Source organism: Lissotriton vulgaris, chromosome 3_1, assembly GCF_964263255.1.
Source record: "Lissotriton vulgaris chromosome 3_1, aLisVul1.2, whole genome shotgun sequence".
Classification (NCBI taxonomy): domain Eukaryota; kingdom Metazoa; phylum Chordata; class Amphibia; order Caudata; family Salamandridae; genus Lissotriton; species Lissotriton vulgaris.
Window position 1 is genome coordinate 663316461 of NC_141689.1, and position 20034 is coordinate 663336494.

At 43.1% G+C, this 20034-nt stretch overlaps 1 protein-coding gene across 1 annotated transcript; it reads left to right on the forward strand.

Moving 5' to 3' along the window:
* Positions 1-16068: 16068 nt before the first annotated feature.
* LOC147726895 (uncharacterized) lies at positions 16069-19617 on the forward strand. The gene is made up of 2 exons (XM_086963008.1): positions 16069-16805; positions 16903-19617. The coding sequence occupies exon 2, from the start codon at positions 17181-17183 to the stop codon at positions 19176-19178; it is 1998 nt and encodes a 665-aa protein (XP_086819134.1). The 5' UTR covers positions 16069-16805; positions 16903-17180; the 3' UTR covers positions 19179-19617.
* The last annotated feature ends 417 nt before the right edge of the window (positions 19618-20034 follow it).

Below are 20034 nucleotides of genomic sequence, written 5' to 3' on the forward strand. Positions count from 1 at the left end.
CGGTCCCGCTGCTCGCAGCCCTGCTACAACCCACACGCCCACAGCAGACTCCAAAGGGCCAGCACTCCCTAGGTCCACAGTCCTGTAGCAGCACACACCACGAAGCGGGACCCGCGAAGCGCAGCACAAAGAACAAAAAGCAAAGCACAGGGTCCCGGCAGGTAAGAAGGATTCAGCAGAGCGTCCCAAATGCAATCCAGAGGCAGGGGTTTTTAAGATCGTTGGTGGGGCGGGGCAAGCAGGGAGAGCGGCCCAGGTGATACCGGTTCGTGCTAGCGAGGACTCCTGGGAGATGCAGTCCCGGTCCCGCTGCTCGCAGCCCTGCTACAACCCACACGCCCACAGCAGACTCCAAAGGGCCAGCACTCCCTAGGTCCACAGTCCTGTAGCAGCACACACCACGAAGCGGGACCCGCAAAGTGGGTACCGCGAGGCGCAGCACAAAGAACAAAAAGCAAAGCACAGGGTCCCGGCGGGTAAGAAGGATTCAGCAGAGCGTCCCAAATGCAATCCAGAGGCAGGGTTTTTTAAGATCGTTGGTGGGGCGGGGCAAGCAGGGAGAGCGGCCCAGGTGATACCGATTTGGGCTAGTGAGAACTCCTGGGAGATGCAGTCCCGGTCCCGCTGCTCGCAGCCCTGCTACAACTCACAAGCCCACAGCAGGCTCCAAAGGGCTAGCACTCCCTAGGTCCACAGTCCTGTAGCAGCACACACCACGAAGCGGGACCCGCAAAGCGGGTACCGCGAGACGCAGCACAAAAAACAAAAACCAAAGCACAGGGTCCCGGCAGGTGAGAAGGATTCACTGATGATGTCTTAAATGCCAATATGCTCTCTGAGGGTAGTGAAGCAGACCAGTATGATGCCTTCTCTGGGGGGTACTGGGGGCTTAGAGTTTAGGACTTTTCTAGAGTTGAGAACTTTTAAGAAACATGTCTCTGAAGGTATTTACACCTGCCTACATGCACATATATGTTAAATTATTTGTCGTATTGAGTACTGTGTGTATATTAAAGTATGGTTCCTTTAAAAAAAAAAAATAATAAACTGAATGGACCTGGATTATTGGCCCTGCATAGGCCTTGCAATGCTTTGCTTTGCTACCCTGAGAGAGTCAGGTGCCACAACGGGCGATGTAATTCGTTTTATTTATTTATTTCTTTACTCAACTCCGTTCAGCGGCATTGTGGAGTTTACTTCCCCCACCCTGCCCCTCCCCCGCCCCGCCGCTCCGCCCACAGCACTCCCTGGAGGAGCCGCCACTGATATATATATAGGAATACTAAATAAACAATGCATTGTATATATACATATCACTGTGCTGTCCATTTATAGATAATCTGAGTGTGTGTAAAAATTCAAGCTCATGAAAAGGTCATTTTTGTGGCTATGCACTGTGACTTTTTTATGGTCTTTAATGCAATATTGCCCTGCCGCCCATTACTGTATCAGAACTGTGATACGTTGTATTTTACTATACCCACCACCATACACGACACCAGATCCCCTTGTAAATAGAAAAAGGCCACGGATTCTGTGTTTTGGAGCCAGGAAAATTTGGCATATGGCATGACTAAAAGATACATCTGCACCCTGAGATACTTGGGCACAATGTAAGGCAGTTGCCTTTGGGCTCTGGCTCTAGCAGCCGGTATGCAGCCCATGGCCAAAACCGAGCCCAGTGAACAGAGCCTGCTAGACCTAGGTAAGTGGCTATTTGGGCAGGGATATTTTGGTTCATGATACAGTGAATAGCAATACCCTTTGGTAGATGGAAGCATGGGACATGGCTCTAAGTTTCTGGTATTAAGCTGCCCAACAATGCACTTCATTTGGATGAGTCCAGGGTGTACTGCGTACATGGGATGTCCTTCCACCTCACATCTCCAGTGGCAAGCATTCTCATGCAGGCCCACAGACTTGTGGATCACCTTTCTTTTTCTGGTCTCCATTCCTATTCTGACCTGTTGGATTCTTCATTCACGTTCCTAGATTACGTAATGGCCGCCTTCTGGAAGTTTTTGTGGCATCATAAGACATATTCCCATTTTCTTTTAACCTTCCTAGAGTGTTAAGTGACAGCACATGGTGAGAAAAACATAGTATAAGACTTGCACCTCGCTCTTGACGCCATCATGGCATACGCCCACCTCCCCTATCAACAGTGCACTGTAAGCACTGCCCTTAGCCAGACAATGTGGGCATTCGTCAGTACTGACTGGACACAGTCTTGAGGCAAAAGATTTGCATTTCCACATACCACAAGGAGACTAAACATGAATGCAAAAGTATCAATTGGTGCTGTTGGTAGGAAAGGTGTGTTGTATGTTACATATTAATATCAAAACAAAGTATCGGGTTAATTGTACATTTGTGCCTGCAATCTAGAATCATGATTAGGGGTAATGGATAAAGCTACATTGATTACATTTGACATTACGTTTGCTCTGAAAGAGCACATTTGTGTCTTGATATTGTTCAAGGTGGGTAATTGTAGGTGTTTATTTAAAGGGGAGAGATATTCTTGACCAACCTGACAAATTTCCCAGGCGTTCATCGAAGAGTGCTCTGTAGTCCCCCAACCTGTTTTTAGAAATAAGGGAACCCAATTGTTATGGTCAGGGACCTTGGGAATCGATAAGTTACAAACACAATAGTCCCCGACAAGGAGAGTACAAGACAAGGGAATGAATATAGCCTATGAATAAGTAAAATATTAAAGCTGTCCCTCTGGACAGGGTTAGTTTTAATAGTATTTACATTAGAGACACAAATACAGTGGGACACAGTCCAACAAGATACTTATAACACAAAAACAAAAAAAGGCTCAGGCAAAACAGAAGCTTATATGGTGGAGAAGTGTGGCTCAGGGGTTAGAGGCGACAGACCCGGAAGCTGAGATCGGTCCTGGACCAGGGTTCAATTCCCCGCCTCAGCGGGTCTTGGGCTCAAAATTCCACGGACTCGATAATTCTCGTTCTGGTGCCTACTTGACTCACGGGTTCACACTCTGCAACTCTGGGCAATAGCTTGCTTAAGCTCCACTACGGCCCCTCGCGGCGGGATGCCTGGCTTTCACCTTGTGGATACCCTGCTGGGGTTATCTCACAGGGGAATACCAGGACGGGTTCCCAAGGCAAGCGCCTTGATGCCTTCGGGTGATACGTGCGCTATATAAATCGCAATACATTTACATTTACACATTTACATTAAATAAAACAAGCAAAAATGAACAACGACACGTTACACATAAATGAGAAATTACATTGTGTTTGCAATGTACAAAGAGTCGACGACGTTTCGATCAGTTGAGAATAATACTGGGATCATCATCAGGACATTGTATTACAATCCTGAGAAAGAATTGCCTTGAGGTGGGGACCAGGTCAAGCAGTCCTATGTGTGACCGCAAATGCGTGTCAATTAGTCAATTTCATCAGGCAAATATGGGGGCTGAACCTTGCGTAGCGGTGAATTGGAGAAACCGTGCGATGGGGCACGTAAATAGGCAAAATATTAGTTGGACCGTAGTGGCGAGTCCAAGATGGATCCCAGCGAGGCTGGTGATAAATAGGTGCATTGACCGTGGGTAAACGGAGGTGTACGCATTGACCCGAGAGCACTTACTTTAATTCTGTGTCTTGTGGCTGCTGTTTTACTGAGCTGCAAATGAGACTTTAGGAGGGCTGGTGTTGAAGTTCATTGTTCTGGTGTGAGCTGCCTCCTCTCTTGGAATGAAACCTCATTTCTTCCTCTTTCTATGTGTGCTGCATTCTGCAGCACACATAAAAAGAGGAAAATGCCTCAAAAGATTGTTTTTGTGCAGAAAGGTACTCCTCCTGCACCATGGTTGAAGGGACCTGCATTGGCTCTAAGCATCACAATGTGCAGCAGCGCAGGGAAAAGACAGTAATATGCTGTATAATGTTAAATACGGTGTATTTCTGCAAGGTGAATTGTAGCACTTCTTAATTTTTTGATAAACATGGCCCCCTGTGTCTGCACTAGTGGAAGGGAAAGGTGGAGAGCACTATGGATTACCACAATGAGTGGCATGTGGCTCCTCCTCTGCGGTACCATGCTCATGTCGGTCACCGTCTGTGCTCACAGCTGGCACTCCACAACGCCTGTCTTTATAACATTGCCTGCCGAATTGAGGAGTGGCCTCGCTGTGTGAACTTGTCTGTTCCGGGCTGATATCCCAGGCTGAGGACTGCCCGACCCTGACCTTGAAGCCACAAAAAACATAAGCCCGTCCTCGTGATAACTGCCTGATATTTCCAGAAATCCAATGCTTGTACGTGTTACAGCCATTGACTCCTGGAGAAGGATTCTGGTACATTAACTGTGGCTACCAGGTCTTCACACCCGCACAGTTCCTGGAGTAGGCTGCCCTAGGTGTGAACCTCAAGTTCCCCCTCTACTAACCACCACCAAAACCTGCCTCCCTGGGGAGCTAGGGGGCTTGGGGTGCACAGGGGCAGTAATTCAAGTGTTGGGGGTCAGGTGGGTACATGAGAAGCAGCAAAGAGTCACAATCAGGCATATCAGAGGAAAAGAGGGATGCCAGAAACCACTTTGCTGAGAAAGAAGCACGAAGGCTGGTGGAGGGGGCAGCAGCAGCAAGGCAGAGGGGGAGGTAAGCCTTTTTGCATTTGCAGTACTTTCCTGCTGAAAACAAGTTGGCCTGATTTAAGGCTCAGTTGATTAACAGTCACAGGGGCACATTAAGGGTAAACACCATAGAATGAGGTGAAGTCACGTGGGGGCCATGTTCTGAAAAGGGGGGTGGAAAGATAAATTTGGACCCCCCTCCAGGGAATTCAAACACAGTTAATCTGTGGGGAGTACTATCATTGGCCCCTCAGAAGAAAATAAGTCTTCCAGCAGGATAAAGGAGGGGCATACGGAGAAACAAGTGGAATGCCCCTGGGGCAATCTATAAAGGAATTTGTGAGGAAATATTTTAAAAAGAAGCCTGATATCCATGACCACACCATTAAGCTGAGAAAAACAATAAGGCCCCAATACCAGTTTTTCTCCAGTGCAAACCACCATGCCATCGCTCCGAAGAAACTCGTGCCTTCCGCCTGCCCTATTATGACTACACAGTAGTCATCCAGGCATGCAGCGTGTGCCCCCTATATGCATAAACACATGTGTGAGGCACAGGGGGTTCCTGTAGGCCCCCCTCTGTTTCCTCTCTGCCATGAAACTGCCATGAAAAGCCTGTTGGAGAAGAAACTCGTAATATACTTGGTGGGACCATGGCGGTCCCGCCAAGCATATTGCAGCTCCTTACTGCCGAGCCTACGCCAGGGAATAGCAGTTTCCTGGAGGAGCAGGCGGTTTGACTGCCCGAGTCGTAATCAGGCAGTCAGGCCACCGTTGCGGTGGTGGCTGGAAACACCACTGCGACTCCACCACGAGTCTAGCGGTCCTCTGACCCCCAGGCACATAATAGGCACCTAAGTGGTGACCAGAAAGAGAGTGAGAAGAATGTATTAAGAGGCTCCATCATTCTGGGCTCAGTATTGGACGTGGACCTAGCTCTGAGGGATGAAATGGGTAAAAATTTAGGGGGAGGATATTTTTATTCTCACCTCTCACCTTTTGTGGTAAACAACTCCACAGAGGATAGGGAGGCCCCGCATCAAGTGGTGGATGGGCCTGGGGAGGAGGGAATAGAGCGTGGCGAGAATAATCTATTAAAATAGGCAGGAAGGGATACTCAAATTTGCACTCTATCCCCACCTGTTGGCTCACATCCCTCCCTTGGTTTGGCATAACTCCGTTCCAACCCGGACCTGCTGTCATTCCGTAAAAAGCTGAAGACCTTACTATTCACCAAAGTCTCCGAGCTATAATGTGTCATGTCACCGGTCCCTTCGATTCTTACCCCCCAGCGCTTGGACGCCCCCGGGCAGCAATCGCGCTCAATAAATCCATTTCCAATTCCAATTCCAATTCCAATTCCATAACAGCAACTGCAGCCGCATCATTATTAGAGGTGATGTTTTTAATGCCGAAAACCCTTCAGGCAATATTAGAAGCTGTGACCGAGAATAATGGGCAGGGGAAGTCTCATAGAAACAAACTACAGGAGATTACAGATAAAATACTACAACAAATACTAATTGCATGTCCGCCCTAGTGCTGCTAGTACCAGTTTAAGAGAGACCAGGAGGTATTTGCATCGGCCAACATCAGTGAGTTAGAACACTCAAAAATGGCAAGCCTCCCAATGTATATATTTCAAAAAGCCCTATGTTGGTGGGCAGTACTGGGGGAAAGGGTTATATACCTCAGCCCATAAAATAAGGGAAAAAACAAAAAAGCCCAAATAGAAAGGAGCTGGAAAAAGAGGTGGGTGAATGGGCAGCACAGGACCCTGGAAGAGAGACTTGGCAGTAGAGTATATGGAAATACAAAGAGGGTAAGGGGGACCGTGAGAGGAGTTACAATAACAAGTAGAGAGGTTACCCAGTCACGGTCTATAATGTATTAGTTCCTAGAGTAAATCTTGTTCATGTCTCATTTACTGTTTTGTGTTACCATTTATGCAAATGGTATGTAAATAAAAAACTATGTATTTTAAGTTGATGTAAGAGCACACAGAGAGTAACAGAAGTCATGGTTTCTGATTAATAAAATCGCAGTCACTTGTGAAAGGCACAGAGAATCTCAGTGAAGCTAAAAAGAAAAGCTGTATTATTACAAAATGACAGCGTCTCTGGTTTGCCTTCTCTCATTTTCCTATTGTTTTCCCCTTCATCACCAGCATGGAGTGCAGTTTTAGACATGTTTGGCACTATCAACAGAGAAGGAGACTGGTAGGTTCAAGTTATTCCCACAGCCACATTTATATGTACAGGCTAACAGTGACTTGAGTCTCACATCTAAATGTCTTAGACAAAGGGCCTAATTATGATTTGGGTTGGACGAGCGTCTGACCTACATCGTAGCAGAATGGAAGCGCCCGACGATATTTAGATGTGACCGCCCTATGGGTAGTCTGAAACATCTGTTTTACAATTGCGACCCCAAAGGCCTGTGAGAAAAAGTGGTAGGGGAATAGCTGACACTGAAAAAGGAAATGTGAAAGGTGCAGTGTCCAGCATAAACAAAAGGAGTGAGGCCCCTCTATAACAACCTAGGGGAGTGGATGCTTAATGACGGTAACAGCTCCCAGAAGTGAGTTGTGTGGAGAAGGATATAAAAGAAGGGATAGTCTATGGGTATACCTGGAACCCTGGGGAATAGGAACATGTAGGAAGCGTCAAAGGAAGCTAAAGCCTCTGAAACACATTTGTTACAAGCACTGGCCAAATGACCCACCCTATGTGAGATTACATCTGACGATATAAGGCAAATAGGGTTCACAACAAACCTGGAAGGAAAAGAGGTGACAGGGGCCCTTTTCTACTCAGAACTTGTAAAACAGATGGTGGCGAGTGTTGAGAAAGAATTAGTGAATGAGACGGGTGCAGATGGGTGACTTGGGAGCAGAGGGGTGGAACCCCAGGCACCTTAAAGCCCTTACCTGCCATTCAGGACTATGTCCAGACCAAGTACAGTATAGTCCAGCACAGAAGAACATTTACTGATAGAAGCGAGGGCAGTCCATGTGTAACCATAGAAAGTGTTGCCAAAGGATCGACACTGAGTAATTGATGTGAGCCCTTACTTGATTCAAGGTTAAATTGTGATGATAATAGCTAAGGAGAGATGAGTGATTTGGATGAGAGGTTAGAGTCTACGCACAGCCTGTTGGTTTTAACTTGGAACATAGGGGGATATGGGAATAACGTAGCCCAAGACAGCTTTAAAGAATTATTGAGAAGTTATTAAATTATGTGTTTTCAATAGACTTGGCTCTGCAAAGTAAATGAGTCAGTAGATGTATTTTTAATGCTTTCTAAAAATGTGAGTTTGGGCCAGGGCTGGCCTTTGGGTGAATTGATAACCTTTGTATCAAATATAATAGCCAATTAAGTAACCACTTTGAAAGTCAAAAGCTGATGGCTTCTTGCCAGTCAGATAATACTCTATAAAGGGTCCTTGGGGGAAAAGGCAAATAGTTGGGGTTAAGATATATATCCAACCAGGGAATATAGTAGACTATGAAGCCCAACTGGGACTTTTAGAAAAACATCTGGAGTCAATCAGTACGCCAAAGGTAGAGGATTTGGTACTGATATTAGGGAATTTTAATAATAAATTAGACTCATTCCCCAGTGATAAGACATATAAGAATTTGCTAGCCACTGCACGGGTGCCTCTGGCTATCTTCCCTAGATTAGGCAGTACTGTGCAAGATGAATCACTTGTAAAATTCCTACTGTCCAAAGGTCTCTTTTGGGTCAATGGTGGATAGATACTAACTGTCCCGTAAACCAGACATTCCGAGAAGGCAATCAAGTCCGACAAATTAATTATGATTTATAAATATCTGACACTTTTCTAATGTAGAGGAATAGGAAGTATTGCAAATGGGTGGCAGTGATTACGGGTCCTTACAAGTATAGCAAAGGGGGCAAAGAGATAGAGTTGCGGCACTGCAGGTAAAGTATCCCAGACGTATAACCACCCCTATAACAGAGGCCAATTTGAAACTGCTTAATTACCTGATGGTAGATTATAAGTTACTCAGCATGTCTGAGGATCAAAATAATGTTTTAATATGGTAACGACCAGGTGGAGGAGGAGGCGGTAAACTGTTTGAGGGCAAAACTCAAAGCAGCGCCTGTGACTACGGAAGGTGAACACTATAAGGTGGGCAAGAGAAATGGTTGGTTTGATAAATAGTGTAAGAGTCTAAAATTAAGGGTAGGAACATGGGAAAGATTATTTAGGGAAAGACATGATAAGGTAACAATAGAGAGCCTCCGCATGGCAAAACTCAAGTACAAAAATAAGCTGATGGGAAGGAAATTGGAGTTTGCAAGCAAAAATTGCCAAACTATGCTTGGAGTGATAGGCACAAACAACATTAGGAAGTTTTTTTGGCAGCTGGTGTCTGATAGGAACGTGCATGGGGAAATGAGGAGTTTAGTAGCGGAAGAAGATTGGATTAACCACCTGAGCATCCTATGCAGCAACAACAATGTTGATGAGAAGTTGAACAGTACTGTTAGGATTGGTGTGTGAATATTAAGTCATACTTCTCCTTCCAAAAGATGAAAGAAACCATCCTGTCTCTTAAATTAACCAATGTAGCGGGTCCAGATAACCTACCAGCAGTTATGATAAAAAATTATGTGGATTGATGGGCAAGCTTCTTTTAGGTCACCTTCCAAAAAGCATTGGACTCTGGGTGTTATCCTATGATTTGCAAAGGGGCAATAATTAGGTCAATATATAAAAAGGATGACTCTACATAGCCAAAAAATGATCACCTAATTATCTAGCTGGATGTGGTGGAGAAAGTATTTTCTAAAGTTTTATTAGACTTCCTGAAGTCTTTGGTTGAAAAGAACAATGTATTTATAACAGAGCAAGGAGGCATTCTACAATATATCACTGCCTTAATTTATTGACATTTGCAAAAGATGGCAATCGAATTGTGAGGCAGATTATTTTGTTGCTTTGTTGATTTCCGGGCCTTTGAATTGGTTGATTGTAAACCACCTATCAAATACACTACTCAAAGCCAGTGGCTTATGCCCAAACATGAGTGGGAAATGTATCACTTGCCTATTATATGCCAATGATCTGGTGATAGTGAACATGCCAGAGCTGGGTCTCCAAAGGAAACTGAATGTTTTCCATGATTATTGCTTAAGGAAAAAACATACGGTCAATTTGGAGAAAATCTAAACAATGGTGCTGGAGAAAGGAAAGTAATTTAATTAAGTTGATTTTGTTAATGAATACAAATATCTGGGTATGTGGTATGATACCAAGTTAAACTGGAGAGACCACACAGCAGCATTAAAATCAATCGCATTATCCTCGGTCAGGGGGCTAAAACAGTTTAGTTGGAAATATGGAGAGCCGCCGCTATGCTTTATACTGTTGGCTTTTAATGTAATAATTTGCCCAAAATTTCTATACAGGCGGAAGTATTAACCTTAGATGGTAAATTGGACTGGAATCTCAAGGAGGGAAAATGTGTGAAATAGCTCCTGGCACTTCCGCCGTCAACCACAATAAAGGCAATAAGGGTAACAGCCAGGAGCTCTCAAGGGCTGCAAGCTACATTATATTTCTGGCTGAGAATGAATGGGAAGGGCAACCCTAAAATATCATAAATCGGTAAAATGGAGATAGAGAAAAGTGAACTGAACTGGGCCCTTCAATTTAAATGCATGCTAGGGAAGCTCTGTGTTAAACTGTCATGAATGCAAGATCGGTGGAAGGAAGGGCAATTGATCCCCAAAACCAGGAACTACGTGCTATTATAAGTAATAGCAGGAGAGAGGCGGACCCGCTTTACTTAGGGGGGGAACCGTCGACCCAGTTTTTGGTCAAAGGATGGAGTAATAATTATGTGTTCCTTTATATCAAGAGCCAGCAAGCCTCAAGCAAAGGAAGCCATGTTAAGATTTAGGGTCGGCTCAACCCATATTTAACAGATATGAAGACAAAGGTAGCAATGAGAGGCAAGAAGGGCATGTGTACTTCTGGACTGAAAGTAAAATGTAAAGGGCTACACATTTTATTGGATTGTCTGTGGTTTTTAGATGAACGGAAGAGTTGTTAAAGCCTGTTGGATCAAGCACTGAGCTTATTGGTAATATAAGTTGTTTAGATGTTGTATGTGCCATAGCGAGATTCTTCATTGAAATAGAGGAGTCCCTAATAGGACCGGCAAATAAAATGCAAGGAATTAGGGGGTTGGCATGAGATTTTCTTCATCAATTGATTTGCTGTTAAATTCTGCATGCACATTGAAGACGTGCCTTTGAAACCATTTCTACACTTGGAATGTTTTAGGACATATTTATGGATGTAATTATGATAATGTTTATAGACCATATTCTAAATAAACACAAATTTAGAATCTGAAACTGCATCAGCGGAAAGTAAGAGGACAGCAGGAAGGTATTTTAGTAAACATGACTCTCGGCAATGTTCTTTCCATCTTGCCCCCTTTTTAAATAACTTTTCCCAGACCTGCTATTGCTCTATTTCCCTGATCTGGTATACATACAGCCTGTATTGTACCACACACACATATCTTTGTACACTTTGGTAAACATGTTTTCATTCATTTTTACGTTGTCTATAGAGCGGTGCTTCACTCTACTCCTGAGCCACTGCCAGGTGGGGTGAGGTCTTCACGTCTTACAAGCTATGGTAAGATGCATTTTTCGTATATATTTGGCATGTAAATTATATATCCAGATAGGGTATATCAACTACATTACTTCTACGAGTGTTCTTAGTCAGCACTATCAGTTTGACTTAGCCTAAGGTCTATACTTATTGGACCTAGCTTTTATGTAATTTTGTGTGTGTAGTTAGTCAGCCTGACACTTGACCCTTTCTGTTCTGACCTTTCAGTGAACGACACTAGCTGTAAGCAAAAGACAAGACTCTTCACCTGGAGACTGCAGGTGATCTCTGTACTTGTCTGTCAAATTTGTCGCTTAGTTGTCACTTATTATTTATTTTATATATGCAGTAGCGTTTATTTGTTATAAGGTCCTGAAGAAAGCAAGGACAACTATATCCACCCATTGCTGAAACATGTCGACCTGGTTCCACCTCTAGACAGCGCATTTTTCAAACTGTCTTTAACAAATTTTTAATATTGGTGGAGTGAGCATCATCCGAATAAAAATTGTTCCATGCTCCCTCATCCAATTTTAAATACACTTCTTTATTTCTACTTTTTCACGCTAAAGCTTTTTCTGCACTGCACTCCCCCAGTCACACCACGCTTCACCACTCACCAGTCTTAAGGAGTGGTGGACCATACAATTGTTTTTTCCGCGGAAAAGATCTATCTACATCCTGGTCTCTTCCTGTCTGAAGAAAACAGATCTGCATACATGTTTTTGGAAAATCCCAAATGATGAAGGGCAGTTCCGAGTGGTGACTGATGGGTATCTCTGACCATCTATCGGGTTGTCATTGTATACCACGCTTTATTGGTCAGTTTAGGGGTCTTTCGTTCTTTGCCTGTTCTCTGCACACTGTAAACTTACCTTTCTTTCAGACCCTCTGGTACTCTTTCGTTGTTCTGTATCTGTGGGGGTCGTTCCCAGAGATTGGTCTTTAAATATTCTCCCGGGTCCTACCTCACCGTAGTGTTTTTGTTGTTGCTGAAATAACTCGCCATTGCGTCAGTGCCACCATGCTCAAATATCCTTGCTCTGCGAGAGTGTCCCACCCCACCACGTAGGCTGCTTGGAGGTGCTCAGAGGGTGAAGGACCCCTCTACAAACCATGCAGCAAAACAACAAAAGCCCCACAGTCCTTGCTTCAATGCTCACAGGACAGTGATTCCGTAGAATGGCAGTCTCACTTGGTCATTTTCAAAGCAGAATTTCTAGTTGCAGTAATGTTGACAAGAATATTATCTGAATTAGGCACTTTGGTGGTCATGTATCCTTATTTGAGATTTTTCGTGAATAGGATTGTTTTAAGACTAGATCCAAAATCTGTACTAACCGTGTATTCCTCTTTTCACTCTTCTCAAGACATTGTTCTACCTGTTTTTCAATGGGATCCAGAATTTGCAGGTCCCTTCTTCCCTAAATGTTAAAAGGGCCTTAATGATTTAATTGGATAGTACTAATGATTTTAAAACATCCAATTTCTTTTTTATATCGCATGATTCATTAAGAAGGGCAAAAAGGGAACTACCTCAACTTTAAGCAGTTTAGTTCAGCATGCAATTTCCAAGTTTAAAGACAGAATGAGAAACAGTTCCTGGCCGCATCCAAAGACTTTAAATAAGAGCAGATTTAGCTTCATAAGCAGAAGCTAGTCCCATCAGACCTTACTAGAAATGCTTTCAGTCAGATGGAACATTCACACTTCAAGACCACATTTCTATGCACTTCCAAAGCTGCAAATTGTGTGGTTGACTATATCTGGTGCAGCAGCACAAACTCACTGAAGAAGGCATGTCTTTCGTTGAGCTTAGTCCCCAAAGGCTGTAGGTTTTATAGATAAGTCATTCTACAGTAATAACGGCATCCTAAAACCGAAAACATTTACTGCGTACCCTACTAAATTGTAAATTGTGTCTGAAAAAAATATTTTTGAGAACGCGCTGCTTAAGAGATGGGTCAGAAAAGAGGGTTTCAAAGTCAGGCCTATGTTGCCGGGTCAATATCACTCAAGAAATGGTTCTGTTGCAATACATATACATACCCAGATAGGAAAATTTATTGTTTCCTGCACGCAACAGTTTATTCTGTGCTGACTCACATTGTATTTTTCACCATTCTTCATTAATCGTATCATCCAGGGCTTTAAGTGGGATGAAAAAAATGTGGGGTCTGGCCAATATAATTAGGGGCATGCCTTAAAAGCATGTGCACTAAAACTCTGTACTTAGCATAGTGTGCCACCCAAATTGTATTTTGCTCATTTCGGGCATTGCATCCAGATATATGATACAACAAGTAACATCATACATACAAGTCAGGACTATTGGCCTTGTCAATGGTTGTTAGTTGAACAAGATAAATAGGCCGCAACTATGGCTTGTATATAATATTGAAAAAGCTTCCACTTAAAGCCCTGGTGGCACGTGACAATGTTGCTGCTCCTGAGTTTCAAAAAGAGAAGGGAAATCCAGAGAGAAAATGACTCTTTAAAGAATTGCCATTCCCCTACAATGCTCCCCTGGCATGACGTCATGCCGTAACTTCTCCACTGGTGAAAAGTAAGCAGAGTGAGGAGCGCACATGGATGTGCCTGCTGTCACTGCAGTCCGGAAAATAATTAACCGCCTGTGCCAGGGCACAAAACAGAGCTCAATAGAGACCCGTGTCGAGGCCCTCTTTGAAAAACTGCCGGTGCTCAGCACTGGTGAGACTCGGCCCACTTAAAGCCCTGGTATCATCACTTTGTGACCGAGTATCCCGGTAAGTCTGGATGAGATGTTATATGTATGCTGCCCTTCAGATGCCGAGAACACACATATATGTCAGCTTTCTTACATACCATAAGTGCTGGCCCATTTTGTAGTGTTACACAATTTATACCCAAACAATTATTATGTAATGACAATTTGATACGGGACTCTATTTGTTGAACTTTTTTGTGCCAGTTCCATCTACTCAGAAGGAACTGTTCATTCACTGTGCATTGTTACATTGGGACTGGAGTACAGAGGTGCAACTAGTGCCAAGTTTCAGGGGGGGCTAATAAAAAGTTCAGGGGGAGGGGCTAATTCTTCCAGCAATAGGCAGAGTGGAGATGCAGAGGCTCTAAGGAGGGGTGAGAAAACAACAAAGCCTTGTTAACAAGTAAATGGCCTTTTAAAGACCTTTGAAGTACTCCGGTGTGGCTGCAATAAGATGGACGCCAGCCCAGCCAGCCCATAACAGCTCAAAAACTCTGTGTGTGCCAGGGAAGCTTTCTCAGCCCGGGCTGACACGCACCACGTGGAGGGGTGGCTGAAGCCCTTTGAGCCCTATGGGCGTTGCACACCTGCTAGAGTATTGTGGACACTTGTGAAGCCACCCCTGAGACTTAGAATGCTGTGATGCATTGGACATTTTGGAGTAGGGATCCACTCCTCCGCCTCCGCGTGCAGGTCGCCATAGAGATGTGCTTTGTTTTTTATCTATCCATGGCCCATCGCCATCAGCAGTTGTTTTCAAATGCCAGAGCAAAGTTGTAGAAGCCGCACCCTGGAATCAGTTATTTATCACTGGTTTTCTGCTTTTTTACTATTGTTTTATTTGGCATACTTGAGGGCCCTTGTTTATCTAAGCTTTGCTATCTCTTTTTATATCTTTCCACTTAGTTCTTGATTGAGATGTGGCTTTCAACGAAAAATACATAGCTCGCATGTGCATCTCTATGATGAGTTGTTTTCTTCCAAATATACATACGGATTTTTTGATTTCCTATAGGAGGAGTTAGTTTAGTTTTCCCCATGCTTTCCCTTTCGTGCTTTTTTTCTTTTTTAAGAGCATGCCTGGATGTTATTGACACCGGGCTTTTTTCAAATAATTGTTGCCATCGGAAGGTAGGAGGAATTATTTCATCCACACAGTTTAACAACTTTACTGTTTACATAATGACTACCTGGTGAGTGTCTTTCAAACAGATCTTTGGCATTGTATGTCTCTGGCACATAGTAGATTTTGAATTTCGTTTTTTCGTCCTGATGAAGATCCCTCTTGATGCACTACTGACACTTCTGGCGGGTTAACAATGTGGACGGATTCCTTTTATATTTGTGTGGATCCTCACTTTGAACTAACAATCTTGTGAATGCAGTATTAAGTCCAACTTCAGAGTCTCTGATGACCTTCATGTTCTGAACAGGTTGAGTTGCCAAAGGATTGGGGAATATTGCTAAAATATTATTTGTACATTTGTTTACTTGATTATTCTTTCTCTGTTTTGTATCATACACCATTTGACACATTGCACAAGCACTTTTGAACTGATCACAGGACACCCTTTGCTTTGGAATTTACAATATTGTGTATTATCTTGATCAAGTGTTAAATTGCTAGCTTTCAATGTTACCTCACCTCCGGTTGCATTTTGTAACTAATCAATGACCCTTTCTATGTATGTACAGTTATTCTGACAGAACAATTTTTGAGTGATATTTGTTGCCCAGGTACCGAGGACACAGGGTCACCCCATAGTTGATAACAATACGTTGTAGGGTTTGCAGCCAACCAGAGACTGACATTAATAATGTAGAACATAGACTAGAGACAGTTATGGAAGTATCTGTGGCTATTAGATGCTGAAAAGCAACTTCTGAGGAATCTTGCAAAAACAATACTAAGCCAGCCGTAGCACTTTAAAAACATTGTGATCTTAAGACAAAAATTACCAATTCAACATGTTCAATTTAAATTATTCCAATCCTGTCTTATGGAGAACTTGCCCCCAAGGATATAAAATCATTCATCTACTGTTGTGTTGGTCTTTTCTTCCTTTCCATTACCCTGCCCTGCGCGTGCCTTCCCAGCGCGTGATTGGACAGCCCTCAGCTGGAATGTTGACAGCTGGGCTGTGTTTGACAGTTGAGGATTAACGGGCTGACTGCCTGCCGAGCAGACATGCCCCAGGTGTGTTGTTGACTGAGAATAAAGTTATTGACGACAGCTTGAGTACGGAGTCGTCTTTACAAATTTGGCGACGAGGTGACAGCACGCCAGCGAACCTGCGTGAATTTATTGAATGTAAAGGAAACTGCGTGACTAGCAGCACGGAGAAAATAAGAATAAGCAGGTCAAAGGGGAGGAGGTGGACACTTTAACCCTATCTGAGGTACTGATAAGAAACGTAAATAAGGAATAAAAGCAAACTTGAGGAATAATTTAAGGAAAAGTGAAAAGAAATGTATGTTTAAATACTAATGGGAAGAAGATAAAATCGGCAAACTAAACTGAACTAATTAAAGCCAGTGAACCTGTAACCAGTGGCGAAGGGAAAGGTTATACTCGCATCCAATGCCGTGTTCTGACTGACTAGAAAGGAAATGGTGTTTGACGAAATTAATTTCAGGCAGTATTTGTGAGCGGAACAACGATTGTTTAAAAGTAGTTCCAAGTCTACTGAGCTATGCACTGAAGAGGAAAAAAAAAGTTGTGACAAGTGTAAGGAGTGAGTGTAACAAGAACATTGTGAGAGGAATAAATAACTACGTGAGTAGGAAACCACGAATCCAACACGGCGTCAACTAATAGTAAACTCGCTTTGAAACATAGTTTGAGGTGATAAGCTTTGAGAGGTGAATGCGAGCAACGTTGCAGCGCGTATGACGACATCGCGCTAGGCGCCATCTTGGGTGCATGAACTACATGGAAAACACGCGTATCTAATGCGTGCAAGGTGTATTACATAGATTGAAAAAGCGGATCTCATTGGAAGCTTAAAATACTGTATCCTTTTTTGTTTAAATAAAAAAAAAAGAAGTGATAAGTACATTTAATTATAAGTGACAGTCATAATATCTTGTGCAGGAAAGGACAGATTACAATATAAAGAACGGAAAAGAAAATAAACAAACACATTAAAGCATGGCAAGCAGCAATATGTACAACCTACAGCCACCTGAACCATTTTTGAAAGGAGAAGGTACACCCGAAATAAAATGGGAGGAGTGGAAAGAATATTTTTGCAACTACATAACTACATTTGACAAAGAAGATGAAACTTTAAAACCAGTAGAAAAGAAAAAAATATTGTTACACAGTTTAGGGGCAGGTGGTCTAAAAGTGTATAATAACATTGCAAAGAAGGGCCATGAGGGGGCTGACAGGAATGTGTTTGAGGATGCCATGGAGGATTTGGATGCATACTACAAGCCTCTGGTGTGTGTTGCAGTACACAGGTACAAATTCTACAGGAGGAAGCAGAATAAAGAGGAAAGCGTTGATGAGTACGTGGCAGCATTAAAAAACATAGCACTCACATGTAAATTTGGGGTTTTACACGATGACCTGATTAGGGATCAAATTGTTATGTGTACAGCTAATCAAAACATACAGGATGCCTTGTGGGCTAAAGGCGAGAAACCCCTACAACAAGTAATAGACATTGTAAAAAAAGCGGAACTCACTGGTAGATGCGCGAAGGAAGTAATCAATGAGGGTAAAGGAAAAGCAGAAGAGTCCAGTCTAGTGGCAAAAGTGAGTTCCACGAGGAAAAAAACGACCAATTTAAGTAGCAAGGATAAGGACACTTCTAGAAGATTCAGAAAGGAGAGAAATTATGGTGACCTTAGATGTTATCGTTGTAACAGTAACAGGCATTTAGCTAATGACTGGAACTGCCCAGCTAGGAACACCAAGTGTAGCATATGCGGGCTAGTTGGACATTTCGAAAAAGCATGCAGAAGAAGTGGAATTAGGAAAGTAAATTGTGCGCAGGAGGAAGAGAAGGAAGAGGAAAACTCATCTGACGAGTCGGAGTATAATTTTTGCATATTAAATATTACAGAGACAACGGGAAGCAATGAAGAAAATAAAAGCGAAATGAAGAAACCTGTTTGCAAAGTAGTGATAGGAGGAGTTGAACTAGAATTAATTGCAGACTCAGGGTCACCATGCACCATTGTCAACCACAAAGTGTGGGATGAAAAGTTTAAAAAAGTTCTGAGTAAAAAGTTGGAGAAACCAGACATTACATTAAAAACTTTTACTGGGGAGACTGTTGGACTTCTGGGGTACAGAGAGGTGCCCTTCATCTTCAAGGAGAGGAAAATGAACAGTAAATTGTATGTGGCAGTTACTGGTCCGTCAGTATTAGGATGGAGAGATCAGGGAAAGTTGGACATTACCCTTGACCCAAATCGTTCAGAGCCAGTAGTACAACAAGACATAACTCGAGGCAAGATGATACTAGAAAGATACCCAAGTGAATTCAATGGGCAAATCGGTAAGCTAAGAGAATTTCAAAACAAAAATAAACTCAATGAGAATGCAATTCCCTGCTTACACAAGGTACGGAACATACCTATAATGCAAAAGAATGAAGTTAGAGATGAAGTTGAAAAACCAAAGGATTGCGGAAATGCTTATATATCACTAACTACATCCCAACCTACACTAGAACCTTTGATGTGCCCAACCTTGCCATGGGAGAGGATCGGTGTGGACATAACTGGTCCTATAAGATGGCAGGATGAAATGATGTACATAATAGTTATGGTGGACCATCTGTCTAAATGGCCAGAAGTAAAAGTGTGCAAGAAAGTAGACACGTCTGACATTATAACGTTCATGGACGATGTGTTCACCAGGGAAGGTATACCGAGATTTATCATAAGTGGCAATAGCAACCAATTCACCTCGGAGGAATTCAAGGAGTTTATTACTAGGAATGACATCAACCACAAAACTACATCAATTAATCATCCAGCAGGGAATGATGCTGTGGAATGGTTAAATCGAGTAATAAAAGGAACCATCCAACTTGCTAACAAAAGTGGGAAATGGTTGGAGGAAGGAAGTAAAGGAAATGATATGGGGGTACAGGATTACTCCGGGCGAAAAGACATTAGCAAGCCCGTTTGAAGTAATGAGAGGTAGAACACCCATTTCAAAGGACAATATTGGATGGTTAAAACAAGCAAGAACATCAAGATGGTCTGTGGAAACAATTAAGGAAAGAATTAAGAACGCACAAGCTATTCTCAAAGAGACACATGAGAAGAGCAGGCTTTGCAAAGAAATGTCCATAAAAGAAGGGGACAAAGTGCGGATTAAAAGAAGTGGACACATAGTCAAAGAGGAAGACAGATATTACTCGCCCTTGGAGATGTTAGAAGTGTTTGGTAACTCTGCATCACTCAGTGATGGGGAAGTTTGGCACGCTTCAGGAATGGCAATGTGTCACAGAACTGAAGAAATAGAACATAAGGAAAGGAAGCGTATTTATGAGATGGACAAAAACCATGAAGAGGAGGAAGATGAGGACAATAACATAGGTGCGCCCAAGGGAAGTACTGGTTCTACGACTAAGAAATATCGGAAAGGAATAGAATGTATTGGAATGGACAGAACACTCAACTCAGACTACCCTGTGGAGCCACGGGTAAGGGCAACAACAAGTGGCACCGACTCGGAATATGAAACCAGCGACGATGGAGAGGTGGAGAGTGATGCCAACTCAAAGGAAACGGATGACACGGTTAATGCGGAAATCACATCCACCATGGATGATGGTAGTTGGCCCATGGATGATGCCGGCGAAGCTAGTGGAAGCACCAGCAGTTATGGCCAAGTTTGGTGCAAATCCAGCAAATATAAAGACTTCGTGTTTGACTGACAATTCTGAAAATGTTACTGCTTTTGGGGGGGGTCTGTTGTCTAACCCTCTTTTGTTTTTAGGGAAGAAGATGTGTTGTGTTGGTCTTTTCTTCCTTTCCAT